Source organism: Geotrypetes seraphini, chromosome 4, assembly GCF_902459505.1.
Source record: "Geotrypetes seraphini chromosome 4, aGeoSer1.1, whole genome shotgun sequence".
Lineage (NCBI taxonomy): Eukaryota > Metazoa > Chordata > Amphibia > Gymnophiona > Dermophiidae > Geotrypetes > Geotrypetes seraphini.
In genome coordinates, this window is record NC_047087.1 from 281586609 (window position 1) to 281613237 (window position 26629).

Sequence of the window (26629 nt, forward strand, 5' to 3'; positions counted from 1 at the left end):
AAACATCACGTTTTATGGGCATTTGGGGACAGATTGTATACACGGCGCCTAAATCGGCAGCCGTCTACAAAACCGCATGCCAATTACCCTTAGGCACCATTTAAAGAATCGTGGCTAAAGGGACCTACCAGAAAACCTAGGGGTCTGCAAAGTAGGCCAGGGTTTTACTGGCTTACATTACAGGTACCTAAGTTCTTTAGTGAATCGTGCTTCATGGCGTCTAGGTCTCGCTCCACCCCTAACCACGGCCACTTAGGCTTAAGGTGCCATTAGGCATCCTGCTTTAGACGCAATTCCAGTGCCTACACTGTAGATCAGGGGTGTCAAAATTCCCTCCTCGAGGGCCGCAATCTAGTCGGGTTTTCAGGATTTCCCCAATGAATAGGCATGAGATCTATTAGCATACAATGAAAGCAGTGCATGCAAATAGATCTCATGCATATTCATTGGGGAAAACCTGACAATCCGACCGGATTGCAGCCTTCGAGGAGGGACTTTGACACCCCTGCTGTAGATGCTTCCCAGCGCCTACATTTTTTTAAACAAGTTTTGAATTGGTTTTAAACGATGCAGACAATTACTGCGCCAATTAAAATACTTAAGTTAGGCAGCAGTAGGGTGCCTACTGCCACCTAACTTACAGTGCCGTTTATAGAATAGGGCCCTTTGAGCACAGCAGAAAGTGGTCTGAGGAGCAGCCTAGTAGGATCCGGATTCAATTCCCACTTTAGCTCCTCTTTTTTCCTTTAAATTGTGAGCTCTCCAGAAACAGACATATACCTGTTGTACCTAAATATTTATAACATTTGCAAGCCTAAAAGCAATTGAAGTGGTGTATAATCAGGTACCGTAGGAATTTCCCTGTCTCTGGAGGGTTTACCACATAACAGTGTTACAGTAGAATATGAATCTGGGTGCCCTGGATCAAAATCTATTGCAGTGACCATTAAGCTATCTCTCGTGTGGCCATTTTCATGCAAATGCTGCCAGACAGGCATTTTTTGGCCTTCATAATTTTGACGTTTTATTTTGGAAAATGGCTGTTCATTTTGGATGTTCTCAAGTATTTTTGAAGACAAGAAAAAGGAAATCCAACAAGTCAAGTACTGCAGACAGATGTACAAGATGCAGGAAAGGTTTATTTTGAACAAACAGATTGTTGCATACAAATATTTTTGAACAGAAAACCTCACTTTTCCTTTTTTTTTGGTACTTAAGACATCACAAGAACATAAGCATTACCAAAGGGGATATGCCAAAGGTCCTTCAAGTCTAGTATCCTGTTTCCAACTGTGGACAATCCAGGCCAGAAGTACCTCGCTAGATCCCACAAGAGCTCAGGTGGTGAAGACCATTTTTCAGACAATGAACAGCCAACAGTTCCAGTCACCAGTGCCTGGCCTTAACAAAAGGCGCAAGTCCATTCAAACCATTGTTACCGTTACCCTTCTTTTTGCCTTGCATTCCTTTCTATTCCACATCACCAGAACACTCTGTTTGGTCCTCAGAGCTAGTCCAGGCATAAACTGCCACACAATGAGAATAATGTCTATCTTAGCAGCCCCTGCACACTAAGCAGAGGATGTCAACTTATCATCAACAATGACATCTAGATTTTTTTCCTAAACAGTGACTCCTAATGCCTCTCAGTCACTTGGTGAAAATTTTTCACTCTTTAAAAAAGACAAATTATATATCTATTTGAGAAAAAAAAAACACACAAACTGGAAAATGTTTAAGAATACCTTTTCCAGAGAAGATGTTAAAAGAATCTTCAATTAAAGTAAGACAAATACATGGTACTATAAATAGCTATTGTATAATCCCTGAAGACAGGATGGAGATTTTTGGTTTAAAGATGGGAGAAAAATATGAAATTGATATGGTCTATAACAGTGTTTCTCAACCTTTTCAAACCAAGTACCCCCTAAGTCTAACAAACCAAGTACCCCCCTAAGTAACCCCACCCAAGCTCCGCCCCATACCCACCCGACTCCATCCTCATAATAGTACTAATTGTAATGCAATTTCTTCCATCCATTTTTCATATACACACAATATAATCTTATTAATACATAATGATAATCACAAAAAAACACAAAGCACACTGTACGCAGAGAAAATGTTAATTATCATTTATATTCAGGTTTTTTTCAAAGAGGTCAAGGCAGATGACTTTAAAATATGCAATGTCACCTCAGTAACAACTATAGAAAAATAGACAAATATAGACAGCAGATATAAATTCTCAAAACTCACACATTTTGATCACTAAATTGAAAATAAAATCATTTTTCCTACCTTTGTTATCTGGTGATTTCATGAGTCTCTGGTTGCACTTCCTTCTGACTGTGTATCCAATATTTCTTTCTTTCTGCCTTCTGCATGATTCCTCTCAAGACCTCATTCCATTCCCCAACCATCATCTCCCTCTCTCCATGAGTTGTTTTCTTCCATGAGTTGTTTTCTTCCTCTCATGTGCAGCATTTTTCACCACTGCCCACCAGCCCTATGCCCATTTCTCCTTCTATCACCCCTCTCCAACACTATGCCACATCTCTCCCTCCATCACTATGCCTTGCATCCCCTTTAATCAATCCCTCTGTTCCCTCTCCACCACCATATCCAACATTTCTCCCTCTATTCCCCATCTCTACCTCACATCTCTCTCTCTCTCTATGTCCAATTTTCCTCTTCCTTTCCCCATGCACACCATCTCTTTCCCTCTCACTCAAACACTCAGGCCCAACAATTGTCTCTTTCTATTCACACCCTCCCTCCCTCCTTCCTATGTCCCACGTTCATGCCCCCTCCCCTCCTTCTGTGTCCCAAGTTCGTGCCCCCTCACTGCCTTCCAGCCTTTGTCCCACCTCTTTAATCCCTCCCCCGATGCGGACCCGCACTGATGCTGCCGCCGATTCCTCCCTGCCACACGATACGCTACATACACTCCCCGGTCAGAATCCCCCGCTGCCACAAGACATGCTCCATCCAATCATCCTCCACCGCAACTCTGGGCAAGGAAGGGCCAGGTGTGTGCAGCAATTGCATGGCGCCGGCCCACAAGCCTTCCCATGTTGTCGCCGCTTGGCTGGGCCCGGAACCTTCTCTCCAATGCCAGAATTGACGTCGGGGGTGAAGGTGTGTGGGCCGGCAGCATGCAATTGCTACACGTGCCTGGCCCTTCCTTGCCTGGAGTTGCAGCGGTGGCGGGAGATGATTGGATGGAGCGTGTTGGGTGGTAGCAGACCCAGGGAGGGAGGTGGATGTAGTGTATTGGGTGGCAGGGAGGAATTTGCAGTGGCTTCAGCGGGGGGAGGGGAGGCAGGCAGGGAAAGATCCCGGGCAGCGGCCAGCCCGCGCATTCCCAACAGGCGGCCTGTGTACCCATACCGCAGGTTAAGAAACACTGGTCTATAATACTACAGCTCAGCTGTGTAATTAACTCAAGGCAGTATCACATTAAGGGGTCTATTTACTAAACTCCGTTAAGTTCATTATTGCAAAACAGTCTGCAATAGCTGCAACACATTCATGTTAACTGTTATGGATATTACTGGCACTTGGAGGGTGGCAAACGTTCGCAAGAACACAGGGTAATGATCACTACTGCATGCTAACTGATTTATGTGTTACTGTGTATGCAGTTGACTATACCTTTGATGTTATAGCTAATTGTTCATGTTATCTGCTACATTAGCACTTGCATTTATGACACTTGCATGAGCTGTAAGGTACACTCCCAACCTCTTCCCTGAATTTAATATGAATTTCTGCATCAGTTGTTAACATGGCAGTTAACACATGTTGTTAGCGTGATACTTTAACTTATTTTTTGAGCCCTACATTAAGTTAGGATGCACTGAAAGCCATATTAAACACCTAATACAGTTTAGAACATAGGCCCCAAAATGTATGTGCCAGAGTAGCACTTACAGTTGATCTAAGCTCTCACTTTTGCTAAGTACTGCAAACATTACCTAAACAATTTATATTGCTACTTATTCTGCCTCTCTCCAAAAATCTTTACACCACAAAATAGGGAGGGGAAGGGGAAGGGGAAGGGGGAATTAAAACACAGCTGACACTGGAGTTTGGAATAATAGGTTCCAGGGATTATTTAATTTGGTGTCATTAAAAATGCTGCCTCTGTTCAGTTAGGATAAAATTAAACAGAGACATATCAATGTTTATGCAGTTAGAAAATGAAAAAAAAAAGTTACAAGTCTTTGGAAACAACCTTATATCAATTATAATTTTTTAAAAATAAAACCACGAACTCACTTCCCTCCATACCTACAGTTTTTCAAATCTTCTTCACTTACTACTTATATCCTCAAACCCCTAAGCAATTCTGTTTTTTTTTTTTTTTTTTTTTGGAAGGGGGGGCGATGGAAGAAAAGGATGAGGGGAAAAAGTGAGTGGTGGTGTTCTTCCTCTGTTTCCTCAGTTTTTAATTATCTGCATATGTAATAGAGTTGGCTCTTCCAAATCCACAGTGGCAGAGTTACAGAGCTGTCCAGCAGGGCCATAAATTGCCGAATTAAATTCCAGTTCTGTGCAACTTTATGTTGTTGCTGCTGACTTCAAAAGGCCACTGTCACGTCACCTTCCTTCCCAGGCATCTTCACGCTGTTTGGCTTCCAAGCGTCTTCTTTCTAGAAAGAATTGACACATGAGGGCTGTTTGAAAAGTTTGGTAAAAAGCAAGTTAAACAACATAGTCTCAATCGAGGGTTATTCACTTAGTCTGGCAATTTTTCAGTTTTTTCATAAGCGAGTTTTCCTATGATACAAAAAAAAAACTGGAAACTCACTGGACTAAGTGTATAACCCTCAGAGACTACATTGTTTAACCCTTTCAGGACCAAGGGACATATTTGTCCCATAACTTTAAAATCCTATAAATTTTGATTGGGATAGTCTACAGTTCTAAATTTGATATGTACGGATTCCATATGATACTGCCTTTATGTAAACAAACTGGTTCTGACATTCATTCATTAGCGTCGTTGCCAGATTGACGAGAAGATTCACTTGCCACACTGTCCATAAGCCAGAAGTTGGATTTAAAAAAAAAAAAATAATAATATTTCACAAAAAAAATCAATTTTTTGGCATCTGCAAGCCCTTTTTACCATAAAAATGTCGTCAAAACCACAAAAATTGACCTACGATCCTTATGGTCCTGAAAGGGTTAACTTGCTTTTTTTTACCAAACTTTTCAAACCACCCTTGCATATATTATCCTTTTACCACTGCATAGGATTTAATACAGGACGCAACAATGAATATTGTACTTTTAACTCTCATTACTACAGTGTTTCCCCGAAAATAAGCCCTAGAATGATTTTCGGGATAGGTCCTAATATAAGTCCTACCCCAAAAATAAGCCCTAGTTGGATCGACCCCTGACGCCCCTCCCGAATGTTCCTGACACTCCCCGATTTGCCGGCTTCAGGGCTTTGTCTCCCCCCATGTGCATCATCTTTACTCCCCTCTCACCCATCCCCTTGCACAGCATCTTTCCATCCCTCCTTTCCATCCTGCACAGCAGCAGAACACCGCTGACCCTCCCACTGCAAGGCCGACGTACCTCCGTTCCAAACAGCAATGGTGGTAGCACTGAACAGGCTGCTTTGCAGCCTTCCCCACCAGGCCCTTCCTCTGCCGCATCACTGATGATGTTATGCAGCACAGGGAAGGCTCCAGCGGGGAAGGTGGCGAAGCAGCCTGTTCAGTGCTGCCACCACTGCTGTTTGGAATAGAGGTATATCAGCCTCGCGGTTGGAGGGTCATCAGGGGTTCTGCTGCACAGGGAGATGGGAGGGAGAGAAGGAAAGATGCTGTGCAGGGGGATGGGTTGGTGGAGTCATCGGGGTTCTGCTGCATGGGGGGAATATCTTTGTATTATCTGATCCACAAAGATCTCAAATAATTTTTTATTTCACAAATATTATGACATCTAAAATTCAGTTTGTTTAAGGATGATCTGCAATTTGTTTATTTGTTAACCATTTAAAGATCTGTTTTATAGGGAAGATGTGGCATACAAGAACAATGCTAGATTAGATCTAACGCAACACAATGAAATTGCTTTCGGGGTTCTGTTGCATGGGAGGGGGGATGGGAGAGAAGGATAGAAAGATGCTGCACAAGAGGATGGATGAGAGATGATCGTTGTACACACACACAAAAAAAACAAGACATCCCCCAAAATAAGCCCTAGTGCATTTTTTGGACCCAAAATGAATATACGGACAGTGTTTTATTTTTGGAGAAACAAGGTACAACAAACAGGATAATATCATTACAAAGGTAATAAAGGTAGGTGTGTGGGTGGCTTTTTATGTAATATTAAATAAAATGTACCACTGCTTAGCATAAAGATCTTCAAATCCTTTTATTATATAGGCTATAAGTAACTGCATCTTGTTTTATGAGCTCCATCTAGTGACAAATAAAATGAACAGCTAGCTAATTCCACTGCTTCAGTTATTACTATCAATTAGTGTAACCAGCGGCAAATATGTAGTACAGAACTTCTTAAACAGTGAGTCGTGACCCCAAATGGGTTCATGAAACCCACATTTGAGGGCCACAACATGGGCAGATCCTCCAAAGATATGTGATCAACCTGGACTTCTGAGAGTTGCAGCCACATTCAATTCAAGGCCCAATTTAAAAGCTTTCTCTTTCATCTTTTAGGTTCTGAATCGAATGTGCCCTGGATATTAGGTATTCAAACTAACTGTAAATGTTTTCTCATATTCAGAGGGGGTCTTTTACTAACTAGCCAATTTAACGCACGCGCAAAATGCTAACGTGTCCATAGAATATAATGGGCGCGTTAGCATTTAGCGCACACTAAATCGGCTAGCGTGCCTTAGTAAAAGACCTCCTCGATTAGGTCTGCAGTTGATAAGCATTTATATATCCCTTCTTCTAAAGATTGCTACTTAATTTGTACCTATGAGTATTTTCTCATGGTATTCTATTGTTATGGAATACACAGACTATCAAGGATCTTGAACTAGAAGATGACTATCTTAAGATTCAGGCGTAGCTTGAAAACAATATATTTTTTAAAGCTGACTTTTTGATAAATGTATGTGTTTTAGTTCTGGTGTTTATAGGTTGCTGTTAATATTTGACAGTTATTATCATTTTTATTTTATATACTTTAGGTGCTTTCTACATGGAATCATTATTTATTTTACTGTATTTTGGATTTTATATGAAGATTGTCCTTAGTTTCAGTTTGGTGATTCATAAATGTCATCAGATTCTGCCAAAAGTTAAATCAATCTAAAGAATTACTGTATATATAGCAAAACATCTAAGTGTCCAGACAGGCCGGGAATCATTTCGGTCTTCTGCTACCAGTTATTATTTTCCCCCTCAGTACATTCATCCCAAAGAAATATAATTTACAGCTTCACTTGGCTCAGTGATATTACTTCATTTGTCCTCATGGAATATAAACATTTCACACAGCAATCAACATTAAACCCAAAAAGCACAGTTACTTACCGTAACAGGTGTTATCCAGGGACAGCAGGCAGATATTCTCACCGATGGGTGACGTCACCGAAGGAGCTCCGGTACGGACACTTCAAGAACTTGAAAAAGTTCTTGATGCCCGCACCGCGCATGCGCGAGTGACTTCCCGCCCGACGTAGGTACACAGTCCCTCAGTTAAGATAAGCCAGCTAAGAAGCCAACCCGGGGATGTGGGAGGGTTGTGAGAATATCTGCCTGCTGTCCCTGGATAACACCTGTTACGGTAAGTAACTGTGCTTTATCCCAGGACAAGCAGGCAGCATATTCTCACTGATGGGTGACCTCCAAGCTAAAAGACATGGGAAGGTGGGAGAGTTGGCCAAAAAAATACAATTGGAAAACATAATGGCCGAAGTGCCCATCCCGTCTGGAGAAAATTAACCAGACAATAGTGAGAAGTGAAGAAATGAACTGAGGACCAGGTGGCAGCTGTACAGAGTTCCTCAGTAATGTAACTATAAGGAAAACAACAAACGGTGCCAGAACTCGAACTTAGGGACTGGGACATGATATCCCCGGAAGGAAGAACCGGTACCAATGGATACAACGCCGGTACCAAGGTGCAACACTCCCTAGATGAAAAAAGCCAGTATCAAGGCACACAGCACCACCGGAGCAGACGGGAAAGGACACCGGTACCGTTGGTCCATGAACGGTACTGATGGTGTCATTCCCAAGCAGAGAGAAAAGGATACCGGTACCGTTGGTTCATGACCGGTACCATCGTTGCCACTCCTGGAGGAGAAAGAAAGAACACTGGTACCCTTAGTCCCGACCGGTACCATTGGTGTTATTCCGGAGCAGAAAGAAAAGAACACCGGTACTCTTGGTCCATGACCGGTACCATAGATGTGGCTCCGGAATAGAAGAAAAGAAAAGAACACCAGTACCCTTGGCTCTTGATCGGTACCATTGGTGTCGCTCCAAGCTTCCAAGATGAACATGCCCATATTAAGATAGTCATCGACATCGAAGCAGAGCCAGAGATAGGGCTGAAAAAGGTCAGCAGGACTTGACTCACTGCTACAATGACCAAGGTCAGCAGGATTAGACTCACTGCTACAATGACCTGAAGCCCAAAGGAGAAAACCAACTTACCAAAAGAAGAAGCATCACAGGCGGTGCGGACTGGAAAAGCAGTGCCGGAAGTATGCTGGGTACCGGATCACTGGCATCGACTGGTGCCGGATTCCTGGCATCGTCGACGGGAAACTGCTTCTGGAGAATACACATGAAAATGCTCTGAAGAGGAAAAAAGCAAGGGAAGAAAAAACCGGCAAGGCCGAGGTCCCGACATTGCTAAAATAAGAGAAGGATGTCGGTGAAGACAAGTTCCACCACAAAACAACCGCATGGAGGAAAATTGGACAGGAAAAACCAGCCCAGGACAAGAGCCATGCAGAGGAGAGAAAACAAAATGGTGATCCATAAGGCCCCACTAGGCCAAACCGACAACATTAAAGAAAAAAATAAAGTATAATTGTTTTCTGAGTTTTGTTTTTTTAAAATTTTAGTATGAACCTATCAATGAAAGAAAAGAAGAAACCAACAAAAAGTCAGTAAATTGCGAGAGCAGGAAAGCAGCGAAATGAAAAATTTTCAACAGCCGCAGAAACTAAGAGACTGTGTGCCTACATCGGGCTGGAAGGCACTCGCGCATGTGCGGTGCGGGCGTCAAGAACTTTTTCAAGTTCTTGAAGTGTCCGTATCAGGACTCCGTCGATGTTGTCACTCATCAATGAGAATATGCTGCCTACTTGTCCTGGGATAAGACATGTACTATGGAACAATGCTAAATACAGTATTATCTCTTGATATGTATTCATTTTGTATTTGTCAAATCACCCTTTATGCTTATCCACTAGAGCAGGGATGTCAAAGTCCCTCCTCGAGGGCCACAATCCAGTCGGGTTTTCAGGATTTCCCCAATGAATATGCATGAGATCTATTAGCATACAATGAAAGCATTGCATGCAAATAGATCTCATGCATATTCATTGGGGAAATCCTGAAAACCCGACTGGATTGCAGCCCTCAAGGAGGGACTTTGATATCCCTGCACTAGAGTCTTACTGGGAGCCTACATGAAGCATATACAATCCTACCATCTCTCAAAATGCCACTTCAGTACAGAGTTTTATCACTGTGGAAACCTGCAGAGGTCAAGAGGAGACTTACGTTCAGCACTTTATGCATTCACCACATTCAAAGATTAGGGCCCAGATGCACTAAAGTCAGTAATCATCTAACAATCATCGCTAAACCAGCTGACTGCTTTAGTGACAATCATATTTGCCGATGCCGCAGTGTTTTGTGCTCATTTTCCAATCTAGCCATGCAAATAAGGTTATTAATATTGAAATGCCATGTAAATTAGCAGAGCAATTGATACTCTAACATGGCTTCCTAATGTACAAAAAAAGTGATCGCTTTTAGCGCTCTGAAAAAAGATAGTGGTCAAGACCAGCAGCTTACATATCCTACCAACAGTTCAGCCTTGAAATGAATATATTTATAACATACCTTTTTTAAATGAGCACAGATGCTGTGCGTGAGTTACACACGCATAATATCTGCCCCATTAAAAAAATTAAAAAAATTGCGAGCCGAGACGCATCACCCCCTGATGATGAGCTGTCACACTCCCAACAACTGTGGGTCCCTGAACCCCTTGACAATGATGGCTGCCCTCTTGACAGCGACACACCCAGAGAGACAGGAGGGATGCCCACTCCTTCCTGTCTCAGCAACCCGGTTGTGCATCCGGGCCACCTAGACCCCCCCCCCCCGACTCTTCCCTTGCACTCCCCTTATAACCCCCTACTCTACACAAAGATCCACCTCCCACCACGTCCTGGTGACCTGGTGAACTGGGAGGGGTGGGGGGACAGCTCAGAACCCTCCAGTTCAAGTAACCATCCCAGTCTCTCCCACGTACCTTGTTGTAGAAGCTGGAGAGAGGGATGCCCACTCCCTCTTGCCAGCTGGCCCGCCTCTTCAAAATGGTGGGCCTTCCCTTCCCAGTGCATCCTGGGGTGCACCAGGGGGCCTAAGGTACCCAGGTCAATTGGAATGCTAGGTCCCTTCCTAGTGCATCCAATGATGCACCGGGAAGGTGGCCTAATGCCCCATTTGCCCAGATACCTAAGGTCCTTTCCATAGATTTCTATCAGTTATTTTGATAAAGGAACTAGAAATCCCTCTCTTCTTTCAACGTAGACTACAGCTTGTCTACCAAATCCATACTGAAAATTTACACACCAACAAGAAGGTTCTGGAAAAGGTCAGCTTAGAAAAAACACGTTCATACCTTTGGCTTCCTGCAACTTTTTTCGTTCTGCCTCTCTCTCAGCTTTAGTCTGGTTACTTCGCACACCCAGTGCACCAATGACCAGCCTCCTTGCTAAAACTGCAGATGTTTCTGGACGTTGTTTTGCTGGCTGAAGAAAATCTAAAAAGTTCAGGACAAAATTTGGTTCAATGTACCAGCATCTAGAAGAATTCTTGTATTTGACTTCTCTGTAAATTGATTTACATTGAACGTTGGTTTAAGGGAGGCAGTATATAAGAACAACATAAAAAGATCACTTCTATTATTTCAATCAGGGCTAAAAAGGCAACAGAGTTTGATAGCATGTATCTGGCATGGTACAAAAAACATCTTGGGTGACAGCTGAGATTACTCATAAAGCTTAAACTTGGATCAAAGCAGCAACCTAGTATTTTCAGAGAAGAAACCAGAGCAATTTTATGAGCTAAAATAGTGGGAGCCAAAGCTGGCTGAGAAAGCTTATTACTGATTCATATTGCATGAGACTTACAAGGATTTAACTTTAATTTATTGTCAGCATAGTTAAATTAGAGCTGGAAGGACCCATGCCCAGCAAAAACTGGATGTCAACAGCAAAATAATAACCCAGTCGTCCATGGGATTGGTTCAGAATTGCTTATGGCGGAAAGCTAAGGAAAGCTTAAATAAATGCTGAGCAAATGACACAGTACAGAAGAAGAAAAATCTAATCAGATAAAAATGAGGTAAACTAGACCAACTGAGGCAAGACAGTCAAGTAGAAGGTGATGATCAAGTACACTTGCCTTGGTCAATAGATCACTCAACAGAGCAACGAAAACCACCTCTGTGCTGTGTTCCCGATGATACCCTGTTTGCATATGGTGAAGGACCATAACCTTGGTCAAGAAAATAGTAAGTTGACACTACCAACCACTTTTTCTACAATGTTCGAAAGAAAAGAGATTTGATATTGGGCAGTCAGTCACTACAGCTAATGGGTCCAGAGGGCTCTTTTTGAGATTAGACTGAACTGCAGTTTATTTCCAAATGGATAGCATGTGACCAGAGGAGAGATTTGTATGAATCATAGCCTGCTTAATTATAAGCAGGCTATACATTTTAAAATAAAACAAAAAAACACCACTGCACAAATTTAAACAGTAATAGGTCAAGGCCTGATGATAAAATTGTTTGCTCAAGTCCAAAAGATGAAGGCCTAAAAGATTTTCAGGATGAAAAATGTCCTACTGTTGAAAACCTGCCTCCCATATCAAGATAGGGTCGGGGATAGATGAGTTTAAAAGAGTGTTATCATATATCCTTGATTTTGACATTAAAGGACCTTCAGTGCCCAATTCCCTCCTAAAAGTACTAATATTAAAAGAAAAATAAAGTAGCCATTGCATATGCAGATGGGGTTTGGGAAAGTAAATTGGTAGCTCTAGGTTGCACACATGATAGTGAAGAAGAGATATTAAAGAATATTCTTAAATAATTGTGACAAGTGAATTAAAGAAAAAAGATTAGTTTGATCTAATGCAGATGTCAGAGGTGATTGCATGCATATTGTAAATCAGCTGCAGGTCAGATTTTCACATGCATTTCTAACAGCAGGGTATCTTAGCACATGCATGTGGATGGTAATTTTGTAACAGATCACTTATGTGTAAAGGCTAGGTAGGTGCTTATTTTATAAATTCAAACAGACTCTGTGTGTCTTTATAGAATACAAGCACCAAACCTATAGAAAAGCAGCTAGATTGAAGCTACAGACATTTATACTCGCTCAGAACACGTGTGTTAATATATAAACTATACACATTATTTCATAAAATAAGCACACCAATGGTAGCTTCATCTTCTCCCTTAAATATGTCAACTCTAAAGCTGGGCTATAAAATATGTTGATGGAAGGATAATAAATAAATGTTTTTGAGAGGATAATATCAGTTCAATACACAAAGGAGATGGTATACTGTTAACCAACACCAGTCAATCCACTCAAATAAATTAGTCTTCAGACCCTCAGAAATGCCACCATCCACTCCATTGTAGTTTCAGTAGTGGTTGGATTTACACATTAGATCCTCACCGGGTCACTTATAATCTATTGTGAGGATAGAACTTTACTCTGACTATTTTGCCAACAATCTTCTTATAAAGCTAATACTTAGCTGAGGTGGTGCATTCAATAGATCCCTTTGAATGCACCACCTCAGCTAAGAATTAGCTTTATAAGAAGATTATTGGCAAAATAGTCAGAGCAAAGTTCTATCTTCACAATAGATTATAAGTGACCCGGTGAGGATCTAATGTGTAAATCCAACCACTACTGAAACTACAATGGAGTGGATGGTGGCATTTCTGAGGGTCTGAAGACTAATTTATTTGAGTGGATTGACTGGTGTTGGTTAACAGTATACCATCTCCTTTCTGTATTGAACTCTAAAGCTGGGTACATATTTAATTCCATTAATATTGCCAACTCAAGAAAATAGAAACCATATTCAATCTAACAATATACACTTCTACTTAAAGCATTAAATCACTAAACATATGGGCAATGTGGTGTGCTAATCTTCAATATCGGGTTTTGGGTCTCAGGCAAATAGCACCACTATTTGAAGTTCGATATGAGAGGAAGGAAAAACCCCACCTATGCTATGTGTAATCCTGACAATAGGTTACTTAGGGGTAAGGGAACATCATTGGCATAAAAAAACAACTCAATCAGACCTGCTGAAAGCTTGTACAATGTAAATTAACTCAAAAAAACATATAGAGAAACACTGAAGCACTTATTTGAACGGAGGATCTACCATATCAATGATGGTCAGCATTTCACTATTCCAGCTGCTTCAATTCAATAAGTCTGCCTAATTTTGTGTTCCTGGTGCTTCATAACAGACCTTTTACATGTATAGACTGACATATACTGTATATGTGAAAAATTATTTAGAAAATGTTCTCCTATATAAGTAGTTTGGGGACATTTCTGGGGGGTGTATTTGAAAACTGTCTCCAGCTGATATTCCACTGGCCAAAAATGGCTGCCGACCAATTAAATTGTTTGTCTGCGGTTATCCGGTCATTTTTAGTGGCACTTAACTGGTTATCTTTGCAGAAAATGACCAGTTGACACCAATTTCAAATGTAGCAGTCCATCCATGCGGGACTGCGTCCTTTCCCCAGCGGAGTAAATTCAAGAAGGGAACCTGCGAGCACCGAAGCCACGAATAAATTCAAAAATCTAACATAAAAATACCTGTATGCTAAATTTTTCAGAAGAAACATGACTGGTCACTTAGCCATAATCTTTAAGAAAGAAAGACTACAGTTACTGAGAGATTGCTACCAAAATTGGTCAAGGTGTGTCCAGCTGGGGTACCTAAACTCTGCAAATGCTTTGAAGAGAATAGAAACATCAAAAACAAGGCTGGAATGGACCATAAAAAGGTTATAACACCTCAGACTGTTAGAAGGATAGTGAGAATTGCTCTACAGAATTGGAAATTAACTGCAACTGACATCATCAATAAGTCACTGGCTGAAATAGGGGTGTTGGTTTCAGGCCGAACAGTTCGCCAGAGACTGGTGAGAGCTTATGAACAGCATTATGTTTGTGAAATATGCCAAATATTATGCAGGTCTTGTTAAGTGATTACAGAGTTTCTGTTATTAGTCAAAAATCTATGCATTAAATATAATTAGTATAAGCCATATATTTTTTTTAAAACTAATGCCTAAAATGTAAGGTTTTTCCACAATTTTGGCCACTAGTCCTGCAATTTCTTACAATCCACAACTCTGAATAATTTTGTTTTGATGGTAATAATAGTATTAGCCATGATATATACGATCATTCTAAACCTACCATGACAGACAAACTTCACCAAACACTTGAAACAGTCACAACCTGGATGAAAAACCACAAACTTAAACTCAACCAAGACAAAACCAAATTCATCCTTCTCGAAAATGACAAGGTCCAAACCACAATCAACCTAGATATAAACGCAATCAAATACCCCATCCAAACCACCATAAAACTGCTTGGCATGACCATAGACAGACGCGGCACTATGCAACCGCAAATAAATAAAACAATTCAGAAATCATTCGCAATCATGAGAAATCTGAGACAAGTCCGAAAATTCTTTGAAAGAACACAATTCCAACTTATAGTGCAATCCCTAATACTAGGTATATTGGACTACTGCAACATCCTCTTCCTTCCTTGCCCTGCAACGACGATTAGACAACTCCAAACAATCCAAAATACAGCTTTGAGACTCATCTATTCATTGAGAAAACATGATCACATCACGGAAGCCTTCATCAACTCACATTGGCTTCCAATCCAAGAAAGAATCCAATTCAAATTCTACTGCATATTATTTAAAACCCTACACGGAGACAGCCCATCATACTTGAACAATCGCCTCATCCAAGCACCCACTACCAGACACAGAAAAACGCACTCTCCATTCATACCCCCCCCAATCAAGGAAGTCAAAAGAACAAAACTACACGACGGCCTCCTAGCCACTCGAGCCGCAAGACTGGACAACCAGATCTCCAACCTTCTGATGACCACCCCAGACTATAGGACGTTCAGAAAGGAAATAAAAACCATACTTTTCAAGAAATTCCTGAAGCAGCAATAACATCACGACCTCTTAGCAACTCTAAAACTGACATTAGACCTACCCATTACCGCACCACAACAACACGTTAAATGTTTATAAGATCTACAACTTACCTCTCTAGCTAATCATTGTAACTCTACTTTTTTAATTAACCTTTTGTAATCCGCCTTGAACCGCAAGGTAATGGCGGAATAGAAATCCCTAATGTAATGTAATGTAATGTAATATAAGGGGGAGGGCATAACCCAATATGTGTGAGACACCCATTGCCTGGGAAATTTGAAGAAAGAAACCAGTATCTTAAATAATAAAATGCTAGCCGCGCATGCGCACTTGCCTCGCGTGTTCCCTGATCCCTTTTCTGTCGGGATGTGGCAAGACAAGTGCGCATGCGCGCCCTTCCCTGCTCTCCACCTCACAATACAGACCGCACCACGTCGCCCCTTCACAACGGCTACCACAAGCATCGCCGCTGAGCGCACCCGAGGGCAGAGGCAGCCCACACGCACGGTGGACGGAGCGCGAGGACGGCCGCCCGACCGCAAATTGTAAATTCAAACTCCTGTCGCGCCTCTGCCCCCGAGGACAGCAGCCCTTCATTGACTGCCGGTGACCTGTTCAGCTACTCTCTAGAACCCTTACCGCGGTCCCGACTCCAGCAGCACTGTACACACGCTGCTTCGGGGCCTTCTACTGCCCTGATTTACTCTGGCATAGAAGCAGAGCAAATCAGGGCAGTAGAAGGCCCCGAAGCAGCGTGTGTACAGTGCTGCAGATGCTGCTGGTGTAGCAGGTTTGTCGGGACAGTCTAAATGCAAATGCTGACAGGAGCGAAACCAATAGCACGTGATAGCTAAGTCAATATATTGTTGCTAGGGAAAATTACTAATGAAATAAGATTGACAAGAAATCATGTGATCGAAATTAACTAAAAGAACACTACTGGAATATGCAGTTTATCATTGGACTTTAATGAAGTAATTGTGTTGGTATTGGAAGATGTACTAACTACTGTACGTATGTTTAATAATGAATTAAGTGATGTCATAAATCTAATAAAATGGCCAGTTACTTGTAATTCAGGGAGATTCTTGGTTGGTATTCTACCAGTTAGTAGAATGCCAAGAACTCCCAGGGCCTTGAATGTTTAAACTACAAATTGTCTCTGATAGTTTTACCTTGGTCTCCTTCAGAGATAAGAACATAAGAATTGCTGCTGCTGGGTCAGACCAGTGGTCCATCGTGCCCAGCAGTCCATCGGGCCCACAGGTCAAAGACCAGTGCTCTAAATGAATCCAGTCTCACCTGCGTACGTTCCAGTTTAGCAGGAACTTATCCAACTTTGTCTTGAATTCCTGGAGGGTGTTTTCCCCTATAACAGACTCTGGAAGAGCGTTCCAATTTTCTACCATTCTCTGGGTGAAGAACTTCCTTACGTTTGTACAGAATCTATCCCCTTTCAACTTTAGAGAGTGCCCTCTCGTTCTCTCTACCTTGGAGAGGGTGCTAAGTCTATTCCCTTCAATATTTTGAATGTTTCGATCATGTCCCCTCTCAGTCTCCTCTTTTCAAGAGAGAAGAGGCCCAGTTTCTCCAATCTCTCACTGTACGGCAACTCCTCCAGACCCCTTAACCATTTTAGTTGCTCTTCTCTGGACCCTTTCAAATAGTACCGTGTCCTTCATGTATGGCAACCAGTGTTGGACGCAGTACTCCAGGTGAGGGCGCTCCAATCTGTTTGTGATCCCCTTCTTTATCATTCCTAGCATTCTGTTCACCCTTTTCGCCGCTGCCGTGTATTGCGCGGACGGCTGCATCGACTTATCAATCAGAACTCCCAAGTATCTTTCCTGGGAGGTCTCTCCAAGTACCGCCCCGGACATCCTGTATTCGTGCATGAGATTTTTGTTACTGACATGTATCACTTTACACTTATCCACGTTGAACCTCATTTGCAATCCCCCTGTGTCTTCACTACTCTGAATAACTTCGTTATCGTCCGCAAATTTAATCACCTCACTTGTCGTACCAATGTCCAGATCGTTTATAAAGATGTTGAAGAGCACGGGTCCAAGCACTGAGCCCTGCGGCACCCCACTGATGATGCTCTTCCAGTCCGAGTATTGTCCATTTACCCACACTTTCTGTTTCCTATGCTCCAGCCAGTTTTTAATCCACATGAGTATTTCACCCTCTATTCCATGGCTCACAATTTTCCAAAGTACGCCTTCGAAAGAACACCTTCTGAAAATCCAGATATACAATGTCGACCGGGTCCATCCTTGTCTATCTGCCTGTTTACTCCCTTGAAGAAGTGCAGCAAGTTCGTCAAACAAGATCTGCCTTTGCTGAAACCGTGCTGGCTGGTCCTCATCAGACTGTGTCCATCAAGGTGATCAATGATGGAAGAAAAGGGCTGCAGAAGTATGAAACCTGTTCATATAGTTATTCAGTGCAAACAGTGTCTTCTTTAAATTTGATTAATTCAATCATTGTTCCTATTCCAGATCATTTATAAATATGTTAAAAAAAATATCAGCTTCTTTAGAGATCCCTGTAGTACTCCATTATTCACCTTAGTCCATTGAAAGAATTATCCATTGAACCTTACTCTTTGTTTTCTCTCTTTTAACCAGTTCCCAAACCACAACAGGGCATTGCTCTCTATCCCATGGCTTTTTAATTTCCTTATGAGTCTCTCATGATAGACTTTTATAAAAGCTTTGTCACAATCTAGATACACTATATCATATCTAGATCATCTATACCCATATATTTATGCCTAAATCCCCCCCAAAGTATTGGTGTATTTCTGTGGTTGATCAATTGCAGCAGCTAAATCTATTCAATCCAATCCAATCCTTGGTCTTATATTCCGGGTCATCCCATTTAAGGGCTCAATCTGGTTCACAAAAATTTATTAAAAGAACAAAGAAAGCAAATAATTGGGTAAAGAAGTCCTAATTGCAATCTCTTATTTGTCAGCTAAAAATTTTTGATATTTATAAATAAGTCTTTAATGTTCTACGAAAGATTATCAGAGAAGGAAGAAGTCTAATTTCAGTCGGAAGATCATTCCAAATTTTTGCGAAGGAGAATGTCAAAGAATGATAGATCCTACCTAATGCTTTGATTCCCTTAATAGAAGGGAAAGCTAGTTTGAATTTATAGATTCCCCTATAGGGGCTCAAAATGATTAGATATACCCATTCACAATCCCACCTCCCAACACACACATACCTAGAGGGAACACAATTATATACTCACACATGGCAGGAAGAGGGGTTGAAAAGAATTCCATGCTTTCCCCACCCATTTAGAATTAATTTGATTACATAGGCCCCTAAGTATCTGAAAAGAGCCAATGCTTGGCCAAAATCTATGATCTCTTTGTAACTCATTAAACTTACATTTTCTTTGCACAAGCAACTGAGTTGATTTTGTTCTGAAAATACTATTTGATCCTGTTTGCTTTGATTTTTTTCATTATGTAACAAAAATTTGAGAGATACCATTTGAAAGGGATCTCAGAACTCACCAGCACCTGCTCTGGCTTTGGCCTTGCTGGCTCTTGTAGCCTGTGACAGAGGACGAACTTTCACCATCGGATGTTTAGTTTTCAGTGCATCCTGAGCTGCAATGAGAAGAAAGTCACAAGACAGTTTAATCATAGAAATGAAATTGCTATTTCCAATTATGAAATACAGCTCCTTTAACAGCTGAAAATATATCCACAGTAAATCAGGGACTTTATTCTAATCAAAGACCTTAGTCTTGGAAACTAAGTCTTAAACAGAAGAGACATGTTAATAATAATAAAAAAGATTATAGCCTTACCTTGATAATATCTTTTCCATTAGATAGGTGTGCCATTCTGGACAAGCGGGTAATTTCCCCATCGCCACAAGTTTTGCAGAAGGAATCCACTCTGGATTTTTTCTGTGATCCTCTTATTTCACTGGGAGCTTTACTGCCATCTACAGCTAGTTTCCAAGCGTTCAAGAGCTCCTCCAAGACTAGGTGAAGTAAGGAAATGGGAATCTTTCCAACAAATAAACAGTTCTGCTCTACCACCATCCTTCAGGACCCCTTCCACCCCTGGTCACTGGGGAGAGAAGTGCATTTAGTAACCTGTGCCACCGAGGAATCCACCTTCAGGGATGCAAAACGCTGGTTAAAAGCATCCACCATCGGATAGAGCTGAGACATGACCCTAGCATATTTAAAGGGGCCCTCAGGCACCTCCCAAATGTCCATGAGTATCTTAACTATGTCAGGATGATCAGAAAAGGTAGCAGACTGTGGCCTCTTATAACTCATTGAGGGAAAATTCTGTAGTGGCAGGCTGCCCAGCTTCCAGCTTCAACTCCTGGAGGGACTCAGGAGATCAAATCTACCAAATGCGTGGGCTGAAAAAAGTCTCTGTACTGTAAGATCCGCCCCTAGATAAGGGGGTCCCCCTGGATCTTGGTCCTGGAGATTCGAAAGGGCCGCAACATCCCCCGTTGTAGTGGTGCCTGCCTGCATAATTAAAGGCATGGTCAGGGCATCTGGGTTAACCACAGATACAGCTGGCGCACTAACCAGGACCATAGTGGGGGAGCAGGGAAGAATCCCTGTGCTCTGGGAAGGAGGGGGTCCCCACAACTAGCAAAGCCAGTTGTGGAGAAGCCGCTGGCATCAATTTCTTAGCCAAATAAACCTGATTAATCATGTTAATAAATTCAGAAAAGCCATCATCCTTTCTTGTAACTCTTGGAGGACTTGTGAGATTTAGCTGCCGAATCACGTTTACATTTCGTCGGGGTGGCAATTGGACACTCCTCGGAGCCCACTTTCAATATTTTCCTGTACCCGTGAGCAAGAACAGTGGCAGGACCCCTTTCAGAGATCGAGTATACTTGGGCTGATGAAATTGTGCCCCCTCCTGCACCACAGAGCACGTGGAACATGGCGGCTTGCCAAACAGCCATCCACTGCTAACAAGACATGAATCTGAAGTATAATGTCTTAGGAACTCCATCTGAGTGGTTTTCTTTCAAAAATTAAGCTTGTAGAGGCAAAAAATAACTTTAAATTCCAATTATGAAAAATCCAAGATGGCCACTTAGCAAATTTCAAAAGAAAATAATCCAGGAACCCCCCAAAAAGTGGCGTTTTTAGGGATTTGGGCGGGGGGGGGGGGGGAAAACTGCCAAAACCACTTTTAAGGACACCCCCTAAATCTCTGTGACAAACTGTCAGCTCTGTACTCACTGTGCTATGCTGTATGCTGGAAGGCTACAGAAAGAAGCTGTATTAGCTTACAGGGAGATCCTTTGCCTCAGCAAGCCTTGCAAACTGGAACATACACACGCATGACTTGTGCAGTCAGTCCTGATCCTGGACATACCTCCACAGAGCCACACAGCCTGCACTCAAACCTACTAGCGTATGAACCTGAGCCAGCTCCCAAGGGAACAGTCCCTGAGTACCAATCCAAACGCGCAGGCTGTCTAGAAGGTGCACTGCCAGGCAGCCAACCCCCTGGAAACAGACTTTCACAAAGTCTGTGATCTCCAGCAGCCAGAGCTGTACCTGCGGGGAACCTTAAAGCACAAGGGAGGAATTCGCAAACAAAAAGACTGAATTTAATACGAGCAGAGAAGACAAGCTCCTATAATCTGGCTTGTAGGAAATAAACTGGGTTCCTGGGGGGGCAGTCCTGAGGTAAGAAGGGAGGGGCTCAAGACTCTGTGTAATGAGGCTTCCTACAAGCTTTGGCGAGTATGGAAAAATAACCCACTAGTACAGGAATAGAGTGGGATTGTACAAGAACAATACTTTATTTTGAGGACCGTTTCTTTAATGTTTAATGTTTTTATAGACTGTGTACAGGAGAACATAAATACATACAGATTCTCACATGATCCGAGTTACATACAAATTTAACTTAAGAACAGTTTAAAAAACCCAGAACGCGTTCATAAACTGGGGACTGCCTGTATTGAAGGTGAGGTTGTATCATGGAGTAATACAGAAGTATTATAATATTCTTATTTACCATCTCTTCTTATAATCCCTAGCATCCTGTTTGCTTTTTTGGCTGCTGTCGCACATTGAAGGTTTCAGCATATTGTCTATGATGACACTTAGATCTTTTTCTTGGGTGCTGACCCCCTAGGGTGGACCCTAGCATCTGGTAACTATGATTTGAATTATTCTTTCCAAATATGAATTACTTTGCATTTATCCATACTAAATTTCATCTGCCATTTGGATACCCAGTCTTCCAATTTCCTAAGGTCTACCTGCAATTTTTCACAGTCCATATGCATTTTAACAACTTTGAACAGTTTACTGTCATTTGCAAATTTAATCTGGTACTTCTCATTCCAATTTCCAGATCATTTATAAAATATGTTCAGTAGCAAAGGTCCCAGTACAGATTCATATGGCACTCCACTATTTACCCTCCTCTAATGAGAAAAATGGCCATTTAATCCTACCCTCTGTTTTCTGTCTAATAACCAATTCCTAATCCACAACAGAACATTGCCTTCTATCCCATGACTTTAATTTTCTCAGGAATCTCACATGAGGAACTTTGTCAAAAACTCTCTGAAAATTCAGATATACTTTATTCACACCTTTGAAGAAATGAAGCAAATTGGTGAGGCAAGACCTCCCTTGGCTGAATCCTAGAGTCTGTCCCATTAAACCATGTTTGTCCACATGTTATGTAATTTTAATTTTATAATAGTTTCCACTATTCTGCCTGGCACTGAAATCAGTCTTACTGGTCAGTAATTCCCAGGTTACCCCTGGAAACTTTTAAAAATTGGTTTAACCAGGGCTGTGGAGTCGGAGTCGGAGGAAATTTCGGGTACCTGGAGTCAGAGTCGGAGTCAGAAGTACAAAAAACTGAGGAGTCGGAGTCGGAACATTTATCTACCGACTCCATTTTTGAACTTGGCATACCAATCACGAGCGATTCTTTCAGCTATAGCACCCACTATATACATTACATTACATTTGTGATTTCTATTCCGCTTGTACCTTGCGGTTCAAAGCGGATTACATAAGAAGAAGCTGGACATTTCCAGGAGGGTACGTGACATTTAGGGTAAGACATAGTTACAGAATGAGTATAGACTTGGTAACATTGGATGAAAGCAGCACATATACACAGCACATATAAAGCAGCACATATACACATATACACATACACATATACACAGCACAAATGTTGCGAGCAGCTTCTGCGGCCTTAGAACCTTGATTAAAAGCAAAAAGAAGGTGGTGTCGAAAATGCTCATTTCTCTCAACTTGACATTCCATTTTAACGATCTGAAAATTAACCAGTGCTGTGGAGTCGGAGTCGAGGAGTCGGAGGAAATTTCGGGTACCTGGAGTCGGAGTCTGAAGTACAAAAAACTGAGGAGTCGGAGTCGAAACATTTATCTACCGACTCCACAGCCCTGGGTTTAACATTCCAGTCTTCAGGTACTATGCATGATTTTAGCGACAACTTCTGAATTCTGACCTCTGGAAGAAACACAGGTCCCTGATGCGCTGAAGTGCACTCTCAAGTAGTCCAAGCACTTGGCTAAGTTGATCACCCAGCCCAACAGCTGAATCATCACCAGACTCTCCTAGAGTCAGCCAATTGTCCAAGTACAGATGAACCAAAATCTCCTCTGCAAAGCTGCTACCACAATTACCATGACCTCTGTTGCCAAACTGAAAGGGAGAGCACAGAACTGATAATGCTTCCCTAAAATTGGTGAGCAGTGAAATGCTTACAGAATGATGTAATTGAAAGGCTTTATGGAGATATATATGTCTAGTCAATGTAGCTGGTAGCATAATTAGTGTGCATTGAGTTATATTATATTATATTATGTTATGGTTTGAAAATTGAATATAACAAATTTTTTAAAAATGCACAATCCTACACATTTTATACTATGGCAAACTAATATTTCCAATATGTCAAAATGGGTACATATGAACAAAGAATCTATCACATTAAAGAAGGATTACAAAGCCACTTGGAAAGGAGTAAGGGACTCATTTTCAAAGCACATAGAAACACAAAGTACCATAGAAACCTATGGTACTTTGTGTGTCTATGTGCTTTGAAAATGAGTTCCTAAGGGTATTGTTCATACTGCCTGCCTAATTTGGGAACCAAGTCTAGGTGGTGTACAACACGCAAATAACAGACAAACAGGAAAGCAAAGAAACTCCATGAACAGAAAAGGCACATTCAGTCAAGATCTCAATACAAAATATACACTTTATAGGAATAAATTTGTACCTGCTATATGACTGGAGAATAATCCAAGAGCATGTGTGCCATCTACCCATTTAATGTCAAAGCCTTTCTTGCTGCAAAGAAAAAGACAAACATATAAAGTTAATAGTAGAAATGATCATCAATTTTAAGACAAGAAAAACCATGCCAACAATGGCAATGATCTCATATTTGGATATACTCAGAGAAGTTCATTCAACAACTCAAATCTAATCTCTAGTCCATATACCAAAGTAATAATATTAGAATCCTCTCACAAGACCTCAGCAATACCACTCAACGCTCAATTAATTTTCATAGCGTTAAGCTTTATGCGTCATATCTTCATAAGTTCTTTAGTTATAATCATTTATATATATATTTAAATTAGCCAGCCTATTAAAAAAAGAAAACTATGGGCTCCTTTTACTAAGGTGCGCTAGCGTTTTTAGCGCACGCACAAGATTAACGTGTGCTAGCCGAAAAACTACCGCCTGCTTAAAAAGAGGCGGTAGCGGCTATCACGTGCTAAAACCGCTTGCGCACCTTTGTAAAAGGAGCCCTATAGCATTGAAATTCTCAATTAATATTTACTTAACTTAATCATTCATAATCCACTGCTCAAGTATTAGGTAGAAAATTTTTTAGTCCATCTGGGAAGTGTATTGCTCCAACATGTTTCACTCAAAGCTTTATCAAGGAGAGTCCTCTGAAACGAATAATTCATAGTTATAACTTTATCTAACATTTTAAATACATTTATTATTAAAATAAATCCAAACTTACCAGAGCCGTTTCGTCATCTGACATCACTATTTATATCATTTTTAATATAAATATAAACATTTTTAATGTGTTCCTGTAATTTGATATATGTTGGCCGTACTAGTTGTCCTATGAAAATTCGATTAAATGAACATAAATCCAGAATTTCAACTGAAAATATACATGCATCTATTATAAAACATTATATAAAAAAAATACTATTGCAGAATTATAATGGCCTATTATTGTTCAAGTAATAGTAGGAAGGGAGGTGGTTATATATCAAAGAACAAGGATGTATATATAGATTGAATGTGAGTTGAAATGGGTGTCTTTAATTTAACTGGGGAGTTCTAATTGGGGGAATTTGAGATCAGCTGTTTTAGTAGATTTAAATAGGGAGTAAAAAATACCGCCACCATCTTGACTTGTTAAAATAGTGAATTCAGATGACAAGACAGCTCTGGTAGATTTGGATTTATTTAAAATGTTAGATAAAGTTATAACTATGAATTATTTGTTTCAGAGGACTCTCCTTGATAAAGCTTTGGGCAAAACATGTTAGAGCAATACACTTCCCAGATGGACTAAATAATTTTCTACCTCTTACTTGAGAGGTGGATCATGAATGATTAAGTAAATATTATTCAATGCTATAGTTTATTTAAGAGGCTGGCTAATTTAAATATATATATATATATATATATATATATATATATAAATGATTATAACTAAAGGACCTATGAAGATATGACACATAAAGCTTAATGCTATGAAAATTAATTGCAAACCTTGAAAAATGTCACTCTGTAAGGTCAAAATGAATTAACCAAAATTTAATATGCTTGAACTCCTAATCGAACTCTGCTCACAGACATGAAGGCAGAAGACTCTGCCTCACCTCCAATCATCGCAGTGTTCATTACGAATTTGAATTGTTACTAATAGTAGTTCATTATACTATTCACAAACTACTAAAGGTATAGAGTAACTTTTCTTATTGATGACTTGAAGATGTATTGAAGTAAATGAGACTTAACTTAGGAAATTTCGTTACTGCTTCAGGGAACCGACATTAAGTTTAAATTCAACTTCAAACTGGGGGTGAAGTCTCAATAGCTTATGGACAAAGTAACGTATGCTCCAATAATCTGTTTCTTCTTACTGCTCCGACGGATCTCAATAGCTATTGACGAAGTAACGTATTCTCCAGTAATCTATTTCTTCTTGCTGCTACTACCTCAGCTACTACCTGGATAATCTTGGCATAATTTCATACAGCTACGCAGATGACATCACTATTCTCCTACCCTTCGACCAACCAGAATCCATCATGACAAGCACAATACAAAAAACACTCGAATCAGTTGCAATTTGGATGACAGAGCACAAATTAAAACTTAACCCTGACAAAACAAATTTCATCCTACTAGAAAATAACAAAACTCCAACATTAACTAATCTTGTAATAAATTTGTTCTCATACCCACTACAACCTACACTAAAATTGCTTGGAATCATAATTGACAGAGGCTGCACTATGCAACCCCAAATTAACAAAATAATAAAGGCATCGTTCATGACCATGAGAAATCTAAGAAAAATCCGCACATTCTTCGAAAAGAAGCAATTCCTTCTATTGGTACAATCTCTTATCCTTGGGATGATAGACTACTGCAACATATAATACCTACCATGTCCCGTGACCATGATAAAGCAACTGCAGACAATACAGAATACAGCCCTAAGACTTGTCTATTTACTAAAAAAATATGACCATATCACAGAGGCATTCCATGACTCGCACTGGCTTCCAATAGAAGCGAGAGTGCACTTCAAATTCTACTGCTTACTTTACAAGGCTATCAACGGAGAAAGACCAACCTACTGGAATAACCGACTAAATCAATCCTCCTCAACCTTACACAGAAGAACCCACTCACTATTCTCTCATCCATCATCCAAAAATGTCAAACAAAAAAAACTTTATGACAACCTAATAGCCTCCAAAGCAGCTAAACTGGACAGACAAATCACCACCCTGTTATCTTCAACTACAAACAACACCTTCAAGAGAGATACT

At 40.8% G+C, this 26629-nt stretch overlaps 1 protein-coding gene across 5 annotated transcripts in view; it reads right to left on the bottom strand.

Moving 5' to 3' along the window:
- Window positions 1–4102: 4102 nt before the first annotated feature.
- R3HCC1L (R3H domain and coiled-coil containing 1 like) overlaps window positions 4103–26629 on the bottom strand; it is a 35764-nt gene continuing 13237 nt past the window's right edge. For 4 of the 5 annotated variants that reach the window (XM_033943054.1, XM_033943056.1, XM_033943055.1 and 1 more), the window contains exons 4-7: window positions 23806–23876; window positions 19042–19137; window positions 10873–11013; window positions 4103–4658 (exon numbers count right to left, since the gene is read on the bottom strand). In XM_033943054.1, the coding sequence (XP_033798945.1) occupies window positions 4606–4658; window positions 10873–11013; window positions 19042–19137; window positions 23806–23876 (361 nt within the window). In that variant the 3' untranslated portion in view covers window positions 4103–4605. The other variant, XM_033943058.1, reaches the window with a different exon arrangement.